The 16,975-nt window shown below is 45.8% G+C and overlaps 2 protein-coding genes and 1 long non-coding RNA gene across 3 annotated transcripts in view; 2 read left to right on the top strand and 1 right to left on the bottom strand.

The window, feature by feature from the left end:
• Positions 1-1,348: 1,348 nt before the first annotated feature.
• On the top strand, positions 1,349-15,850 carry CDKL2 (cyclin dependent kinase like 2). The gene is made up of 13 exons (XM_035324484.1): positions 1,349-1,682; positions 5,371-5,565; positions 6,335-6,513; positions 7,347-7,459; positions 7,765-7,904; positions 8,820-8,908; positions 9,421-9,547; positions 10,425-10,699; positions 11,164-11,254; positions 12,075-12,186; positions 12,308-12,414; positions 14,249-14,343; positions 15,028-15,850. Exons 1-12 carry the CDS (start codon positions 1,515-1,517, stop codon positions 14,306-14,308), a joined length of 1,656 nt encoding a protein of 551 aa, XP_035180375.1. The 5' UTR covers positions 1,349-1,514; the 3' UTR covers positions 14,309-14,343; positions 15,028-15,850.
• Positions 9,541-15,092, bottom strand: LOC118165989. The gene is made up of 2 exons (XR_004750303.1): positions 14,975-15,092; positions 9,541-9,963 (listed from the first exon to the last, which is right to left on the bottom strand). It is a non-coding gene; the product is annotated as an uncharacterized LOC118165989 (long non-coding RNA).
• A 775-nt stretch (positions 15,851-16,625) lies between the features above and the next one.
• The window catches only part of RCHY1 (ring finger and CHY zinc finger domain containing 1), a 5,580-nt gene continuing 5,230 nt past the window's right edge, over positions 16,626-16,975 (top strand). The window contains exons 1-2 of the mRNA XM_035324491.1: positions 16,626-16,752; positions 16,827-16,946. Coding sequence (XP_035180382.1) covers positions 16,690-16,752; positions 16,827-16,946 — 183 coding nt within the window. The 5' untranslated portion in view covers positions 16,626-16,689. The remainder of the gene's footprint in view (positions 16,753-16,826; positions 16,947-16,975) is intronic.

Below are 16,975 nucleotides of genomic sequence, written 5' to 3'. Positions count from 1 at the left end.
GAATGGGGGAAATGTAAGTACATGAACACACGGATCAATCCATGTCATCCCCTGGCACGCTCATGGGACATACCCTTCTGACATCCTGGTATTCCCTATCGTCACTGCCACGAAGGGAAAAGTTCTCCAAAAAAAGCAGTAGGCAAACATACATCGATACACATTTGACATTCTCTATATCAATAAATTAAATAAGAGGGTATAAAATGAAATAGTGAACATCTTGAATGGTGGTTGTTGTACTGATTTTCTGAGGTAGCTTCTTCAAACTGCTGCACGCACCTCTACTGAAAATGTGACAGGAACATTAAATGAAAAGGGACCCCAAGAGGCTCAAACATTGTGAGAAAAAAAAAAAAAAAAAAAAAAAAAAAAAAAAAAAAGGCAAGAAAAGCTGTTACTGCAGCTGATTTTTTATCAAATGCCACTTATATTTCTCTTACCTCTTTCTTCAATCTTCTGACTCTCCACATACTCTTTAGGGATGATAAGGAGACGACGGTTTCAAGGATCATAATGTAGTTGAACCTTAACTTTCACTGCAAGACATGACAAGGCCATCTACTCTTCTGAATCACATCAGAAAACAATACTACTCTTCTTGATAAGACAAGTAGTTAAAGTGGTTTGTCTCTGCAAAGGGCTTGCTGTCTTTGCTTTTTTGTGTTGTTGCCCTAGCTTTCCCAAGAGGTAAAGTAGTGTATCTAAGCCCTCACCAAGGATATGAAGACCTTGAAAAGCTAGATGAAACGTAGAGAAGAACAGACTACCATTTCCTATCTTTGCTTCAAGATGCTGGAGGTCTATTTAAGACACCTTTCATCCGGGCACTGTAAACACACTGCAAGAGCAGTTTTGGGCTGTAGGATGCTGTGTCCCCTAGCTTTTCCCTCACACAAGGGCCCCGATCTGTCAGCCCTGGAACGGGGGCGGGGGGGGGGGGGGGGGTAGGATGCTGTGGGCTGTGTGTTTCCCTTCCAGCCCCTGTGCTCTGCATGCAGTGCTGAGGCCCCAGGCAGCACTGCGCTAAGAAAATAACAAGGTTTCCCACACGAAAATAATCCCTTGCTCATGCTGGACAAGCTTGGAAAGGGAAAAAAATAAAAAAAGGGGGGGTTATCACTTTTGACATCGACCCCACGCGGGGCGGGGGAGCACCACGGCGGTGCCTCCGCCTCCACACGACGCCCGCGGGGGGTGATGACGGTAACGGGGGGGCAAAGGGCAGCAGGACGGTAACGGGGGACGGGACGAGGCGTCGTGTCGGGGGGGGACAGGGAGCGGCGGAGCCTCTCGGCCGTCCCCTCAGAGCCGCGGCGGCCGTTGCGGCGAAGGGCGGGAGGGGGCGCCCGCGGCGGCGGCCGTTGCGGCGGCCGTTGCGCGTTGCGGCGGGTGCCTGCCGTGGCCCCGGTGCCGGTGGGCTTTCGGGACGTGCCCTCCGGGCAGCGTGAGGCGCCGGGCGAGGAGCCCCAGCCCTCGTCCGGGCTTCCCGGGGCTTGGGAAGGAGGGGGGAGATGGAGAAGTACCAGGTCCTCGGCTTCCTCGGGAAAGGCAGCTACGGGGTGGTGACCAGGTGCCGGAACAAAGAGAGCGGGCAGGTGGTCGCCATCAAGAAGTTCCTGGAAAGCGAGGATGACACGATGGTGAGGAAGATCGCCGTGAGGGAAATCAAGCTGCTGAAGGTGAGCGGGGGGAGCCCCTGGAGGCGAAGCTGCATTTTAAAGACCAAGGAGGTGTCTTTTTGGTAGCTTTGGGGGTAGATTCCTCATTACCGAATTCTGAGACAGGTATTTAAACGCTGTCATGAAGGCAGACACCTTCGAGCTGAGTGTCTGCGATCAGGGCTTCCCTTGTGTTACAGGTGTTAGTGGTCAGAGCTGACGGGTAAGATCTTCCCATAGCGACTAGATGGGGAAAAGCTGCCTCTTGATATTCCCTAATTTAAGGAGTGCTGTTTACCCAGGGAAGCTGGAGCGTGGGTGTACATTTAAGACACTCTCAGTTTTGACAGCTTTTTTAGAAGGGGTACAGTACCACTGTACATAAGCTTTTAAAGCACAAATGACAAAGTGAGGCTTGGTCAGGTCCTGTTTGTGCTCCCATGAGCAGCCAAGCCGTGGTGGATTCATTTACCCCTTGAAGTTTTCCCTCTAGCTAGCCCCGACTCAGTCAGAAGCTTGTTTGTGTGCCCGGTATTCAGCAGGTAAAGGTAAAATGAAGTGACCCCAAGGTCTCCATATGCCTTCCTGGGAATAATTGTGTCACCTCTGCCTTGTATACCGAAAGACAGCACCTTCCTGCTATTGATTTGCTGAAAACAAGGCAAATGTTGAGCTCATAAAATCTGCAGGTAAATGGTGACCTGGATGCGTGACAGTGGGCCTGACCAGGCTGGGTGCTAATGTTATCTGATATGGAAATCTGCTCCTAGGAACACAGTGGGGTTTTTATGGCACTTTCCTGGCAGGCTTGAACTGCCTGCAAGAGGCTGGAGGAGGGCAAGCAGCAAACTCCTGAACCTTATCGGTCAACGGTTAGCCCCTAGGCTGAAGCCAGCTGACATTGTGTCTCTTGCTGCCTGAGTGTGTGATTTGTCTGTTATCAGCTGTGGACTCTTTATCCTCACATAAATGTCCATCTGCCTGTTGGCCTCTTATCAGCAGTGTTACTGCTGGCAAGCTCTGTGGTCTCATTGTGTGGGTTAGTTCATTAAAGGTTCTCCATGGGCTGTAGATAGTCTGGAAAAATACCCAGGAGCTTTAGATAAACAAGGGGGTTTTGTGTGCGTGCTCTTCAGTGCTCCATCATGTGGTCTTCCTGCTCCCTGTTCTGCCTTTGTTCTTTATATGAAAGCTTTTGCAAATTCCTAAGCTGCTTCACTGTAAGGTTTTTCTGCTGCAGTTCTTCATGAGTAGGATGGTAAGGATGCAGGTGGTATTCAGTGCCAGGACACACATCATTTCCAGTTGTTGTTGTTTTTTTTTCACCACCTTCAGGCCCTGTATTTTCCACTGTAACCTCTAGCAGCAGCAGTAGTGGCATTTTCCTTCTTCCCTGAGCTCCAGTGAAGGTGTGCGCTGTCTGCCAGACTCCAGTCCCTGTGCTGAGGAGAGGAAAGTCATCTCTGTTATTGCTGCAATAGCTGTAGACACTTAGAGTTAATAGGAATGTACTTGCTGGAGCTTGAGATGCAACCAGCAGCTCAAAGCGTTGTCCCTCAAACACTTACAGCAAGTCTGCATGAATCTGGATTGGACCTGGTCTGCTGGCAAGCCTCGCTTAGTTACTGAGTCAGAGCACGTACCGCCTCCCAGGTGTGCTGGAAATTAACTTGTTTTCCTGGGTAAATGGGAACTTAGCAAGGGGGACTTTTCCATATATAGCTCAGTAAATTGTCTCTCACAGTAAGAATAAATATCAAGAGATTTAGTTTTGTAGTTTCTTCACTTGCTCGTTCCCTGTGAACCTTTTATTTTATTTTTTTTTCTGTTCTGGAGTTTGGGCAGAAATTTAATCTTTACTGAAAACAGCAACATCTCTTCAGATCCCCTGTGCAGGGAGTAAATTATTCTCGAGAAAAGATCTTGAGGAAACAGCTGAGAGGACTGAACTGCTGCAGCTTGTTTGAACTTGATTCTGAAAGGCAGTATTAAGAATATGACAGCATCTGTAAAAGCAGTTCACCTGCTGACGACCTGTGCAGCAGTACTGCCTAGCACAGCACCCCTCTGCATGGACATGGATGTGACCACAAAGGACACAGAGAAAGCGGTTGCTGCTGAGCCCCAGGATGTGAGCTACAGTCTCTCCCTCTTACTGTTAAGTTGCTCCACTGAGCCTACATTTTACTGGTCTTTTAAATCAGAAGTGTTTGCTAGATCTTAGCACCTCAGCTGTTATTTGCCCCTGGCACAGCGTTTTGCCCTACCTCCAGTCATGTCGATGACACTGTGGAGAAGTGCCCATAGTACAGCACTCGATCTTTTAGCTGCCAGAGTCCGAGTCTTGGTGCTGGAAAAAACTGACCTGGGGCTGCTGGCCAGGGAGGGCAGAGCCTGGCTAGATTTGGCTCAGCGTTCAGAGCAGTCCTTGTGCAGAGCAGCCCAGCTCCTGCACCCAGAGGTCCTCCTGCATTTTCACCCATGCAGACCTGCTCAGGCAGGGATGCTGGGCCAGGAGCTCTCAATACGTAACGAGCAAATTCAGGTGCTGCATTCAGGTCAAAAAGGTACGAAAAACAGCCCCCCACTCTCGATTTCTAACTGAGCATCATTTTACAAAATCTTCATCTTTCAGACCTCCTGAGAAATTGGTCTGCGGTCCTTTTGCATCTTCCTTGGTCGTGTTCCCTGAAATCTGCAGCTTTCCCCTCTGCATATAATAAATAAATTAATTAAAGAAAAAAATCTTCAAATCCTTGGCTTGTCACTTTTCACTCAAAATCCGCTAGAGACAGTTTAATCAAAGCTGTTTAAACGTTAACTGGAGCATTTTAGGTAAGAATGCTGAACTTTATCCATTCAGTGTACTTGTATTCTGTCACCTTGCTTATTGTAAATGTGCTGGCAGTGCCAACAGAAATGCTTTGGGTATGGTAGGAGCGAAAAAAAAAAAGTCTTTAAACAGTTTTATACGAAAAATTAAGATACAGATATTAAGTAGCTGGTGATGAACTGGCAGCTAGGTAGAACAGAGGTATTGCAACTGGTTTGGGAACTATTTGGAAAAGGGGATTTAAGAGATTCTTAAAAGGAAGTTCTAGAGAAATGAATGAAAGAGAAGAAAAGTAAAACTTACTGGAAATATGGGAGAAAAGAGATGAATCTGCTTTGGGTTATTGAGAGAGGCAAAAAGTTTTCTAAAACAAAACATTGACAACTGTCTTCATCAATTCTTTGGGTGCTCTGAATCCTATCTGGAAGGAGTAGCTGGCATTGAACCTTATACTCTGAGGGAGCTGGCAGGGTAGCATAGAGTTACTTGGCCACCTTTATGAGAATGTCTCTTAAATAAGATTGAGTCTCAGACACAGCCCAACGTTACAGCAAAAAGCTGTGTTCATTGCTCCTTGAGCTGTTTGCAGCAAAAAGCAATGCCCTTAGTCAGTATTTCATTTATTTCTGGGTTCCAAATACAGGTATCTGCATATAGGAGGTGGTGGAAGTCCTCCAAGTTACCTTAAAAAGTGGCAAAATAAAGCCTGTCTGAAATATCGGCGAGCTGATTTTAAGAACAAATGAATGTGGGTGCTATGACAGGAAGAGCACTCTAGGGCAATGCATCTGCTGGGCTGTAGTTAAAAGTGTCTGGTCTTAGTTTACTCATTAAATGTTTTTATGCTCTCACGAAATATTTCCTGTTTTATAACAGCAACTCAGGCACGAGAATCTCGTGAACCTGCTGGAAGTGTGTAAAAAGAAGAAACGGTGGTATCTGGTATTTGAGTTCGTGGATCACACAGTGCTTGATGATCTTAAGGCATTTCCAAACGGACTAGACTACAGCAGGGTTCGGAAATACTTATTTCAGATTTTAAGAGGAGTAGCATTTTGTCACAGCCATAATGTAAGTATGCATGAGAAGTGCGCTCTGCACTTAACTTGGAATGGATAGATACAGAGATGTATATTTGGTACTTATTAAAACTTAGAGAAATAGAGCTTGGGCTGGAAGATGGAAGTTGAGCAGAAGGGCCTGACTGAGTTTCACACTAAATGTCAGAGTCTGACAATAGCTAATCCAGTAGTCTGTCTGTGACTGACCTGTGAGAGATCCTCCTGTGAGGATCCAGAGGTCCAGATGGCTCAAATGCTGGTGTCACCTCGCTGAAGGCTGACTTTCCTCTGGCAGAGGGATATGGTCTCTCTTTCAGAAGCTTTATTTTTTTTCTTCAACATTTTTAGGTTTTTATTTTTGACTGATTTGTAACACAGGTTTGCCAATTTAATCGTCTTCTTGTAACTATGATGTATATATGTATATATTTCTTCTTATGTTTGGAGAAGCTGTCTCACACGTATTCCTAAAATACTCTTCATGTTTAACTGCAGGGTATGCAATACTTGTGATTTGAAAGTAAAATAAATTGTGCCTGTAAAATATCTGTGGTAAATACATGCAGAGAGGTGCACAAAATTAACAATTCTGTACAAAACCTAGAGGTTTTGTGTTCACCTGTGCACTTGAGTTGGCGCTTGATAAATAAATTCTGTGCATTTCCCATGCCTGCAGAAATGTGATTTTTTACCTGAATGTGATAAAGCTACTGTTTCCGGCGGGCCAGTCATTTTAGCATGGCGAAATGATTTGTCTTGACCTGCTTTTCTCTGTGCAGATAATACATCGGGATATTAAGCCAGAGAACATACTAGTCTCCCAGTCAGGAGTTGTAAAACTGTGTGACTTCGGTTTTGCTCGCGCGTTGGCAGCTTCTGGGGAAGCTTACACGGACTATGTGGCAAGCCGATGGTACCGAGCCCCAGAGCTGCTGGTGGGAGATACCAAGTACGGCAGGTAGGAGACGGGCAGGCAAGGCTGCAGAAGGGCTGTAGGCCTGGGGGTTGCTCTGTTCTGGGGAGAGGCTGGGTTCTTGCTTGGCAAACAGGTTAAAGGAATGCTGGTTACTCGCTTGTAAATGCTGAAGCTTTTCTCCTCTTCTCTGGAGCTAACTGCTGCCCATGCTAGGCTTTCCTGGCTCAGAAGGAGAGGAGACACTGAGCCAGCCACATTCCTAGTCTGTTGTCTGTAGGAACTTGTTGGTTGCCAGTGCTAGTAGCAGAGGAGGCTGGTTCCCCCCTGCACAGATGGAGTCCTGGATGGGAGGCAGAGAAGTCCCTCTAGACAATATGAGACAGACATTTCAGGGGGGAGGAGGTGGAAGGAATGAGATTTTTCTTACGGGGTTCTCCGGTGCTGCAAAAACACATCAGAAATTAAATTACCTTTCACAGGCCTGTTTGTCCAGCTCTTTATGTCCCTAAAGTTCATTTCCGGTAAGTGCCCTGGAAGAACACCTGCAGAAAGGAAAGGGGCTTACCTTTGTGGTCTCCAAAGGGCAACATTTTTCTTATGTATTACATTGCACTAGAATTTTTAAAGCATTGGGGTTTGGAAAATGATTTCACATTGGTCAGGCTTCTGCTAGCGTGTCCCTGTTTCAGGAGCTGAATCCTTGGCATTTGCCAGAGCACTTGTAAGCTTGGAAAACAGCCGTCTTGCTGTTTATGGGGCCAGAGCTGCCCTTGGGGCTCGTAACCTGCTTAAGGCTTGCTGGGTGCTGGCCCAGCTCAGCCTTTAGCTCCGAGACACGAATGAAGCTGTGCTGAGCAGGGATGTTTTTCTTCCAGGGCTGTGGATGTGTGGGCTATTGGCTGTCTGGTAACAGAAATGCTCACAGGAGAGCCCCTGTTCCCCGGAGACTCAGACATTGACCAGCTCTACCGTATCACCAAGTGCCTGGGTAAGAACAGCCGGTCAGGCTGCTAGTGCACTAATGAAGGGGTTCAATAAGTCTTGATGGGAGAAGAGGGTGTGGGAAGAGACTTTGGTGTGTGCTGAACTGTTTCTGAGAGCAAGATTTCTTAGCGTCTTTTATGAAGGGGGGCTAGGAGCTTGTGGGTACAGGTGGCATCAAGTCATGGTGCATGAGTGGAGAGTGACCCACACTGTAGCCCTTTCGGTAATGCTGCTCCAGTATTTTGGCCTCTTGAACATTCTGCAGGACTGCATTTCTTCCATGTGGTTGCTCTGGTTGTTTGATTCAAGGTAATTTAATTCCAAGACACCAAGAGTTATTCTATAAAAACCCCCACTTGGCTGGCATGAGGTTGCCTGAAGTGAAGGAGGCTGAATCTCTGGACAGACAATACCCCAAGCTCTCCTCTGCAGTGCTGAATTTAGCCAAGGTACGTACCTGATCATTTTGGAAGTTCCTTGGAGAGGTTCTGTCTAGAATTTAGTACAAACTTTTCTCTGTTTACTTGTCCCTTGCCTTCGGGAACTGAATGCAGCCCGCAAAAAGGGCTAGCTCTGTTAATCTGGCTTGCTTTCAACTACCCATGCAACAATGAACTGCTTGGGTTGGCAGGTCAGTGAGGACCATAAAGATGCTTCAGCTGCTGTCCTGCGTGATGGGGGAGACTGAGCCAATCATCCCAGAGCCAAAAGGATCACTGCGTACTCTCTGAGGGAGGCTTGTAGCATGCCTTGCACCTCTTCTGTGGATCATACACAGCTCCTTATGTTTTCCTTGCTAGCAGAGCTGTGTGGATACAACCCTCTCCACAGGCTGGTGGAGGCACCACAAGCAAAGAGGCCTGGGTGGGACGACATCCAAACACACACCTTGCTCTCGGAGCTGTGTGTCTACTGTGTGGGAGCTAGGAAGCATACAACTTGTAATTGATTCTGAAGATTTTTTTCTTCTTTCACACTATAAACTGGAGCATTGATATGCTGGGTAACTAAAATAACCTAAAAAACTCTTGGTTGTGTTTGAAATGCCTCATGAGCAAAACAGTTTCTAAAGCCTCAGCCAAACAAATGTAGTTGAAAATGAGAGTTTTATTGGGATCTATTTGTGTGGCAGGCATTACCTATGCAATCAGTCTTTGTGAGCCCTAGTGATTAGAATGGATGTAGCCAGCAAATACTAAACTTTTCTTGGTGGAAAAAGCACATGTCTCTTGGGCCTATCTCAGCATAAGAGGCCCCAGAAGTGGGAGCTTTGCAGCTCTTTTTCTTGACTTCATTTGGAAATGTTAAAGCCTTTGTTTTATTTCTGAAGTATCTGCCTTCTAATGTTTACGGTGGTTTGACAGAGGTGTTTGCAGATTGACCCAGACAAAAGACCGTCTTGTGCTGAACTCTTGCAGTGCGATTTCTTTAACAAGGATGGATTTGCTGAAAGGTAAACAGTTCATTTCTTGCTTAAAATAGGACAAGATTAAAAGGAAATTAAGCAGTTGTGCTTGAAGATCGCATGCTGATTTTGCAGAGCTAATGGTTGCCGAGTGTTTTGGTTTTGTTTGGTTTTAGCCTTCCTGAAAAATGGGAGAACAGTTGAATGGGAACACAGTGCAGTAGCATGTTTACCACATTACCTTGTCACAACATTAATTCATCAGTGTGCGCCCAGTGTCACAGCATTTTGGGTAGTGGGTAGTATTGTCTGACAGTGTATTTAGAGTCCGTGTCTATACCAGACTGGGATACAACCTCCTCTACTACTGTGATGTGGAAACTGTGCATGTGTAAGACTTTAATGGATAAATTGTATTCAGTTGGCTTCTCATTACTTAAAAGGACAAGGTTTGTTTGATTACTTGGATGGCTATAACATGACCACTAAGTAATGATATTTAGATTAACAGAAACCTTTTCTCTCCCCCTCCCTTCCCCTTTACATGATATGTAATGTAGATTTGCTCAGAAGCTTAAATTAAAGATTCAGAAGGATGCCAGAGACCATCAAGTACAAAAAAAATCAAAATTCAGCAGAAAGGATAAAGATGATGCTTTAGAAGAAAGAAAGATGCTTGGTGTCCAGGTTAGTCGATCTTTGTTTTCCAGACCTGTATTTTTTTTTGTCTTTTAAAATCACTATATAAGTATGTGCTGCAGTTTAATCGCATAGCAAAAATATAAGCATAATTTTACATTTCATTAAAAAAAGACTAGATAACTGATGTGGCAGAGAAGCTCACCTCTGTAAGTCACTGTAAGTCTAAACAGTGCTGAAGACTTAGTCATTCAGTTCAAGGCATTACAGCAGTCCTGTGCCTCTGTTGCTCTGATGCTCGGTGCAGTACAGCCTTCAGGCTGTCACGTAGAAATTCTGTGCCTTTGGTGCTGACTGGCTGCTAGAAGTTGCTCTGGTGCTTGGCTGGACAGTCTGCAGGTGGCTATTTGGTCGGACCCTTGTCAGTAAAATGCATCACGATGCAATTTCTGGCAAATACAGAGCTGAAGGGAGAATCAGGTAGAAAGTGTAAGTCATGTTGGATGAGCAAAACATATTTGTATGCGTCTGTTTACCTGCGTTGAAGTCCCATCTCCAAAATTGCATATTTTGTTTTCAATCAGATACAAAGGACTAGAGGCTTCAAAGTGACATTGAGGTGACATTGGGCTTGGTTCTTATTTCTTTGGAAGTGACACATGATACGGCTGTTCTTCCTCCATCACTTCCGATCCCATTCCAAGGTGACTTATTTACAGAGAGTGCTGGAACCCTGACAAGTTTCCTCCTTCCAAGTTTAATGGCAAACAGGCTTTCTATCTCACTACTAAAAACAACGCCATCTCCATCAGATCCTTGCAGAGTTGTACAGGTTTAGGCTTTTGACTTTTTCCTGCATGCGCAGCTCTAAGTTACTTTTTAAACATAACTATAAAAGAAGTATGATGTTTATCTTCCCAAACAGGATTTCAACATTGACCCAAAGAGCAGAGATGCAAAGCTGTTCAAAGTGAAGCGCTCTAAAGCTGATGGAGAGAAAGCAGAGCGATCTTCCATCCACAGCTCCCTGTATGACAGTGCAATCAACCCATTTAAAATAGGCCCTCAAACCAGCCTAAAAGATTCCAGCAGCAGCTTGGACTATGCCAAGAATGCAGGCATAGTTATTCCTCCCATCAACCAGAACATTTCTCCCACTGTGGCTGGGATGGGGCCTGTGCCTGGAAACCATAACTATAGGTACGGGAGCAGAGCTGGAGGAGCTTGTGTCTATGGACGCTGCTACTGAGAAGATGCAATGTGCTGAGGGAGGTGCAAGGGAATGATGTGGGAGTGCGAGAAGGGGGGTTGGGACAAGATACAGCTAGGAGCAGCTCTTGGGAGGAGGATTGTACATGGATTAGAAAGCCTGGCTTCACCCCGAGCAGCTGTGAGGGTCCACGCAGCCGGGGGGTCTCTGTGTTTCTGCATTAGGCAAAACACTGCTAGATGGCAACAGCTTGCCAGCAGCTGTGATACTGGCCTTTCTGTGAGTCCTTTGGATGAAACTTTTTTGTTAGCTGGGCTCATGGAGAGTGTTATCCCTTCGGGCCTTTTAGCTTACCATTTAGTATCAGTTGTTCTGGGTGTCTTGCATTTGTTTGTATTTATATTTACCATGTTACCCTGGGTTAATACACAGTTTGGGTCATTTTTCATTACAGAGTTGATGAAAAGAGTAAAAAATACTTGAAGCCATTTCTAAAGCAAAGGAAGCATTCTCCAGCAGGCCATTATAGTGTAAGCTTGACATCGGTAAGTTGTGTCTTTCCGCCTTGACTAAGCAAAAAATAAAGTGAAATTCTGAAGTATGTGCTTTATTGTCAAGAATCCCTTCTGTTGCCGCCTTCACCATAACTCTCAACCAGAAATACCCTTTTTTCCAACAGCCATTTTTTCCAGCAGTTGTGTCATCCACTATCCTTTGTTAGTATTATCTTATATGAAACACGTTTTATGTTAGAGGACTGTTTTTTTAAAGGAAGGGAGGGAGCGATCCAACACAGGATACCTGGAATATATACCTGGAGCCATGGAATACATCCATGACATCTTGCCTGGACAGAAAGAGTGGATCTCTTCGTGTGTGCTGCACTGTTGAAGCAGAGCTTAGGATTTTGATTTCACTTTGTCATGGCTTCAGTTAGTCAGGTCACAAATGCATGTGACGTTACTAATGAAAATAAGTGAAATACACAGTTCTGCATTGCACTCACTACCTAGATAATATTTTTCCATATTAGCAGGAATATTTGACTGTTTCCAGAGAACTAATCTGAGCCATTCTCCATTGTATTTTGTCTCTTTGAAAGCAGTCTCATTTAGATGATCAACATTGTTTTTGTTGTTGTTTATTCGTTCTGTTGTGGCCATTCTGTTGGTTTTTAATGTGTAAATTACATATAATCAGAATGAATTCCTTTAAACATAGGGCATACTATTTTATTTTACTAATGTGCAAGTTCCAACTACAGCAGAACATTGCTGTGTTGATAAATTTTAAGTTTGAAACTTGAAAATAGCTTCATTTTTTATATTGTGCACAAGCTGGCATTTATAATTCACTTCATTTCAGTTTTCTAATGACAAGAACATCCTTCAGGCAAATACAAAAAAATGGGAATTCTCCAAGGCAGATGTGCGTTTGCCAGAACTAAATCATCTCCCTGAACTGAGAGGAGTAGAAGGTATGAGTTTTAATGTCCTCTACATAAAACCTTGAGCCTAAATCAGTGGCAGAAAGCAGTTTGCATTACAACAGTCAGCTCTGACTTCTTTAACACTGTATGCATTGGTTGCATTTTGCAGCATGGCATCCCAGATATCCCAAAAAGGAAAATAAAATAGTTTCAGAGTCACGGGTCCCCTCCCTTGCTGCTATTGATCTCCATAACCCAAGTCTGGCCTCACAGCAGGTAAAAAAGAAATAAAATAATTCTTGGTGCTGTGTTTTTCTTTGGTTCAGGATTTTCTGAAGTGTGACCCACAAGGTTTCTGCCTGGCTCTTAACAGAAGCAAAGCTTGTCTTGGTTTCTCAAGTGTCTAAGTAGAAACATTGGAGGTCTTGAGCTGGGAGGGGAAGGAGAAGGGTCACAGATGAAACATGGGGCTTTGCTTTTCTCTCTGAGGTTAGCTAAATACTGTGGTTTTTACTGGCAACGTGAATTGTTGCAATTTCATCTGGCTGGATCGAGGTGGAAGTAAACCCAATTACCCAATTTTCCAAAACTGAAGAAAAATACAGGAAGAATATGTGTTTTGAACAGAGTTGTTCTGACTGTGCTATACGTTGAGGGGATGACTGCAGTAGGGAGGGAGGAAGTGTAGGAATCAGGCATGGGGAGAGAAAGAAGGGAAATATTTGGAACTCTTAGAGATTACTTCTCCAGTACTGCTGAAATGTTGTGGGAGTTGTGCAATTGTCGCGTTAAGGGGTGTAGCCGATTAACCGTTAGGGGTCTGGTCGGATTCAGGGTACTGAACTATCACAATCACAGATTCACCAATAACACATTAACTGATAGGGGCCTGGTTGGATTCAGAGCACTGAATTGCCACGGTCATGGATTCACCAATAACGTATCATGCCCTTACTCTAGTTGTGTTCAGTGAGAACTGTCACGGCTAGGAACAATGCAGTTAGGTGCAATTTATTACAGCACCAGGTACACAGGTTCTTTGGATTGCCAGCGATAATTTACTGTCTGCAAAAGCAAGCTAGCATGCATGAAATACACAGGTGCTCAGCCTGGAAATTAACGCGTTAAAAGGCACAAAGACTCTATAGAGATTTCTAAGTTTCTGCGGAGACACACAGCATAACTGAGTGTTCAAATCTCACCCAAAGGCGTCCCAGTGGGGGGCAGGAGAGAGGCTCAGCCCATCAACTGATTCCAGAGGTCAGGAGGTTCTCAAGATGGTGGTATCTTCCCTAACATCCCCTCTCTCTTAGGCCAATTTATATTATTTTCTATCTTTTAGATGGAGCTTGAGTGACTCTAGTCAAGCATATCTTAGTTGTGATTGGTGAAAAGTTTTCCTGTCTCCATTTAAAGGAGTAGGCTCCGAGAAATTCAGAGCACATGCTCATTGAGGGGTGGTCGCACCTTGGAGGTGGGTAGCTTTTGGGATGGAGGTGTGTTTTGCTATTATAATGATATTATAATGAGCAAAAGTACACTAGAGTACAGCGTTTGTCAAACCATGACAGGTCGTTGGCTCAGGGTAGCAAAAAGTGCGGCTTATTGGTCTTGGTGTGCACAAGAACAATCGAGTCCCCACCTGGTCACAGAACCTAGCCACAGTGTCTCCACTCCACTCCATGCTCCGTACTGTTCCTTAGGGCCAGCACACCGGGTTCCCCCAGTGCGATAGCATCTTAGGTTGGAGGCTTAGGGAACGCTCAGGTAATGCAGCTATGCCCTACCCTGAAAGCGTCTTCAGTGCTGTACCTTTTCTTCAAAATGTGAACATTAGTTTTATTTTCCTAGTTACTTCAGCCAATTGCACCACAGTAATTCCATAGGCTGCTGCCACTTTGGCAACCTTGCATCCAGTTGAGGTTTGGCAGACTGTACTGGAGGGGAAAAAGGTGTATTCTTGGCATAATTTTATGAAGTCTGATTTGATCAAAGAACAGTTGTGTGTTGGCATTGCATATGTACCTAGAAGGTAGAAGGTGGTTTCTCATTGTTCTCCCTATATGATAACTACAATTGGAATTTGAAAAATTTCTTTCCCAATTGACAGATATCAGGGAACTTGATGCCTGATACATCAGAAGTCGGTTTCCCTAGAGTTGAGCACTAGCGTTACAGAGAAGATCACACTTGCCTTTAAAAGGTAGGCTTTAATTTCTACAGGAGAGCCTCCTGGTGTCTTTCAAATGGGTTGTTTCATAAACACTTAACTATGTGTGATGGGAAAATCCTTTCACATGTCACACTCTGGGTGTGAAGACTGCTTACTGAGGACCACATGCAGCTTTCTTTACAGATATTGGGGAGGTGAAAGGGGGGGAAGGAGGCAAGGTTCTCTGGAAGGCTCCTCAGAGGTTGTGCTCCAAAGTCTTGCTGGCTTCATTGGAACCTTGTGTCCTGCATAGATGGGCTTGTCATGGCAAGACTATTAATGTGAGTGTGCAATCTGTGCATCTTAATTTTATAGTTTGGGCTCCGGTGTTTCCTCTTTGAGGCAGAGGAGCAACTGCTAACTCTGAAATGTCTTTTTAGTCTTGTGCACAAGTACTGCACGTGCTCTTAATCTGTGTGAGTGTATTTGGCACGTAAATGCATGTGATGTGATGGCTTAATGCTACTAAGAAGAAAGAAAAAGAAATCCTGATAATATAAGTGGGAAAAAGGAACCTTACTAAAGCTGTCTCATCTGTGAAACATAAGGGTGTAAGTGCACAGCTTTAGGAAGTGCACAGCTTTTAATAAATAAAATTAAAGGAAGCCTGTCACCAGGGAATACCTCCCTGTTTTTGTTTGCCTGTATCATCCTGCTTTTCTCCTCTTGATGCAAGCGGCTGACACAGTGGGAACAACCCACCCGAGTCTCCAGGTGCTAACACCACGCGGTCTCTGGAGAAGAGAGGAGGACCTCTTACTCTCACGTTAGCCATTGGACTACGATGGGAAGTGACTTGCGTCTAGTTTGAGGACAGAGTTCTCGCAGCTGTTTCTGCTGGATTTCTTGCAATGCGAAACAGCTCTCAAAATGCTGACTTCCTGGCTTAGGGCCAGGTCTTGGCAGGCTGCTCAGAAAAAAATAGTGGTTATCAGTGTGTGATGGGCAGAAGCTGCTCTGGAGTATTTCAGAGGAGGCTGGGCTTTCTTTTGTCTTAACTACTGCCCTCACAAGGGGGAGTTCTTTTTAAATGAGTTGTGACGAAAGCAGATAGCTGTTGAATTTGGTATGTTTTGGTGGGCTACCTGCTCTGTATTGGAAAGCACCTTTGCCTTGGCAAAAATATCCATGAAAAAAATGTGCAAGAAATTTAAATGTGTAAATGTTCCTAACTGTTCCTTTGAGACCCTTGCTCTGCTCAGCAGCACGTGTGAACTTGTGTTAGGTTCCTTTTCCCTCTGTGCCCTCTTCCCCCAGACTTCTAGGTGTTAAACTGGGCCTGTTGTCTGGCTGCACTGGGTGAGCATGTGTCTCCTGTTAATGGTGAAGGAAGAACATCGGAAAAAATACTGAACTGTGATGCAGATGGCATGTGGAAAGGTTTTTGTGAGTGCTCAGCAAGTCACTTAGTCCTTCAGTAAGTCATAGTCCTTTAGGTCCCTTGGGGAAATGGGACTTGGAAATATAAACCTCAACAGCGGCTTATGGGGAGAAAAAGAACAGATCACTTTTATCTTTGGACTGTTATGCATCTACTTTTGCTCTCAGCTGGCTTCGGGCAGTTCGTGTTGCCCTCAGCCCTGTGTTCTGGCAGCCTGTCACAGCTCACACCCCTGAATGGTGTAGTTAATTTTGGAACTTGTTGCCTTTCCACAAAATTGGCTCATTGATGTATCATGGCAGAATACAGTATGAATGTCATCATATTTAGTGTTCTGTTGCTATGCTGTGTTTTGACAGGTACGTTACAATTTTTAAATAAAAGGCTATTACAATTCCAAATTTTCTTGGTGTGTGTGTGACTGCATACGTAAAAGGTGCTCACCTAGTCTTCATTGGAAGTAAACTTGGCGTTGTATCTGCTCATTTATATTGGCGGCATTGCCTGTATTGAACAGGACTTTGGGAGTTTTTATTAACAGCTGTGGTCTAGTTTTCTTGCAGACATCTACAAGCACAGGCTCCCCGTTGCCCGCAGCAGCATCCAGACAGCACCTCTGCAGTTTGCCTTTTACCTCTCTGTCTCCGGGCGGAATAACCCTGCTGGTTGGCGTTCCGTGAGGTCCGGGGGCTGCATGGCCCCGGCACCCCCTTCCCCATTTTCCACTCTTCTGTGGAGGGGAGCCGCTTCGGATAGCTTCTCGGTTAGCAGCCTTTCGGGGTGATGCCAGACGGCCCTGGACAGAAGAGAAACGCAAGACGCCAGCGGCCTTCCGCGAGCTGAAACGCCCCCGAAACGCCTTCCCCGGGCCGAGCCGCCACCCGGGCAGCCCGGCCTCCCTCAGCGGAAGGGGCGGCGCGGCGGCGGGGCGTTGTGCCGGGCCGGGCCGGGCCGAGCCATGGCGGCGGTCGGGGAGCAGGAGGGCGGCTGCGAGCACTACCGGCGGGGCTGCCTGCTGCGGGTGAGGCGGCGGCGGGGCGGGCGCGGGGCTCGGGGCTCGCGGCCGGGCGCTGAGGCGAGCCGTGCTCGTTGCAGGCGCCGTGCTGCGGGAAGCTGTACCCCTGCCGCCTGTGCCACGACGGCGCCGAGGAGCACCGGCTCGACCGATTCCGCGTGGCCGAGGTGCAGTGCAGCCGCTGCCGCCTCCTGCAGAAGGTGGGCGACGGGCCGGGGGGGGGGGGGGG

The sequence above is a fragment of the Oxyura jamaicensis genome, chromosome 4 (assembly GCF_011077185.1).
Source record: "Oxyura jamaicensis isolate SHBP4307 breed ruddy duck chromosome 4, BPBGC_Ojam_1.0, whole genome shotgun sequence".
Classification (NCBI taxonomy): domain Eukaryota; kingdom Metazoa; phylum Chordata; class Aves; order Anseriformes; family Anatidae; genus Oxyura; species Oxyura jamaicensis.
The sequence above is the reverse complement of the archived record's forward strand: the minus strand, read 5'-3'. Positions and strand labels throughout refer to the sequence as shown.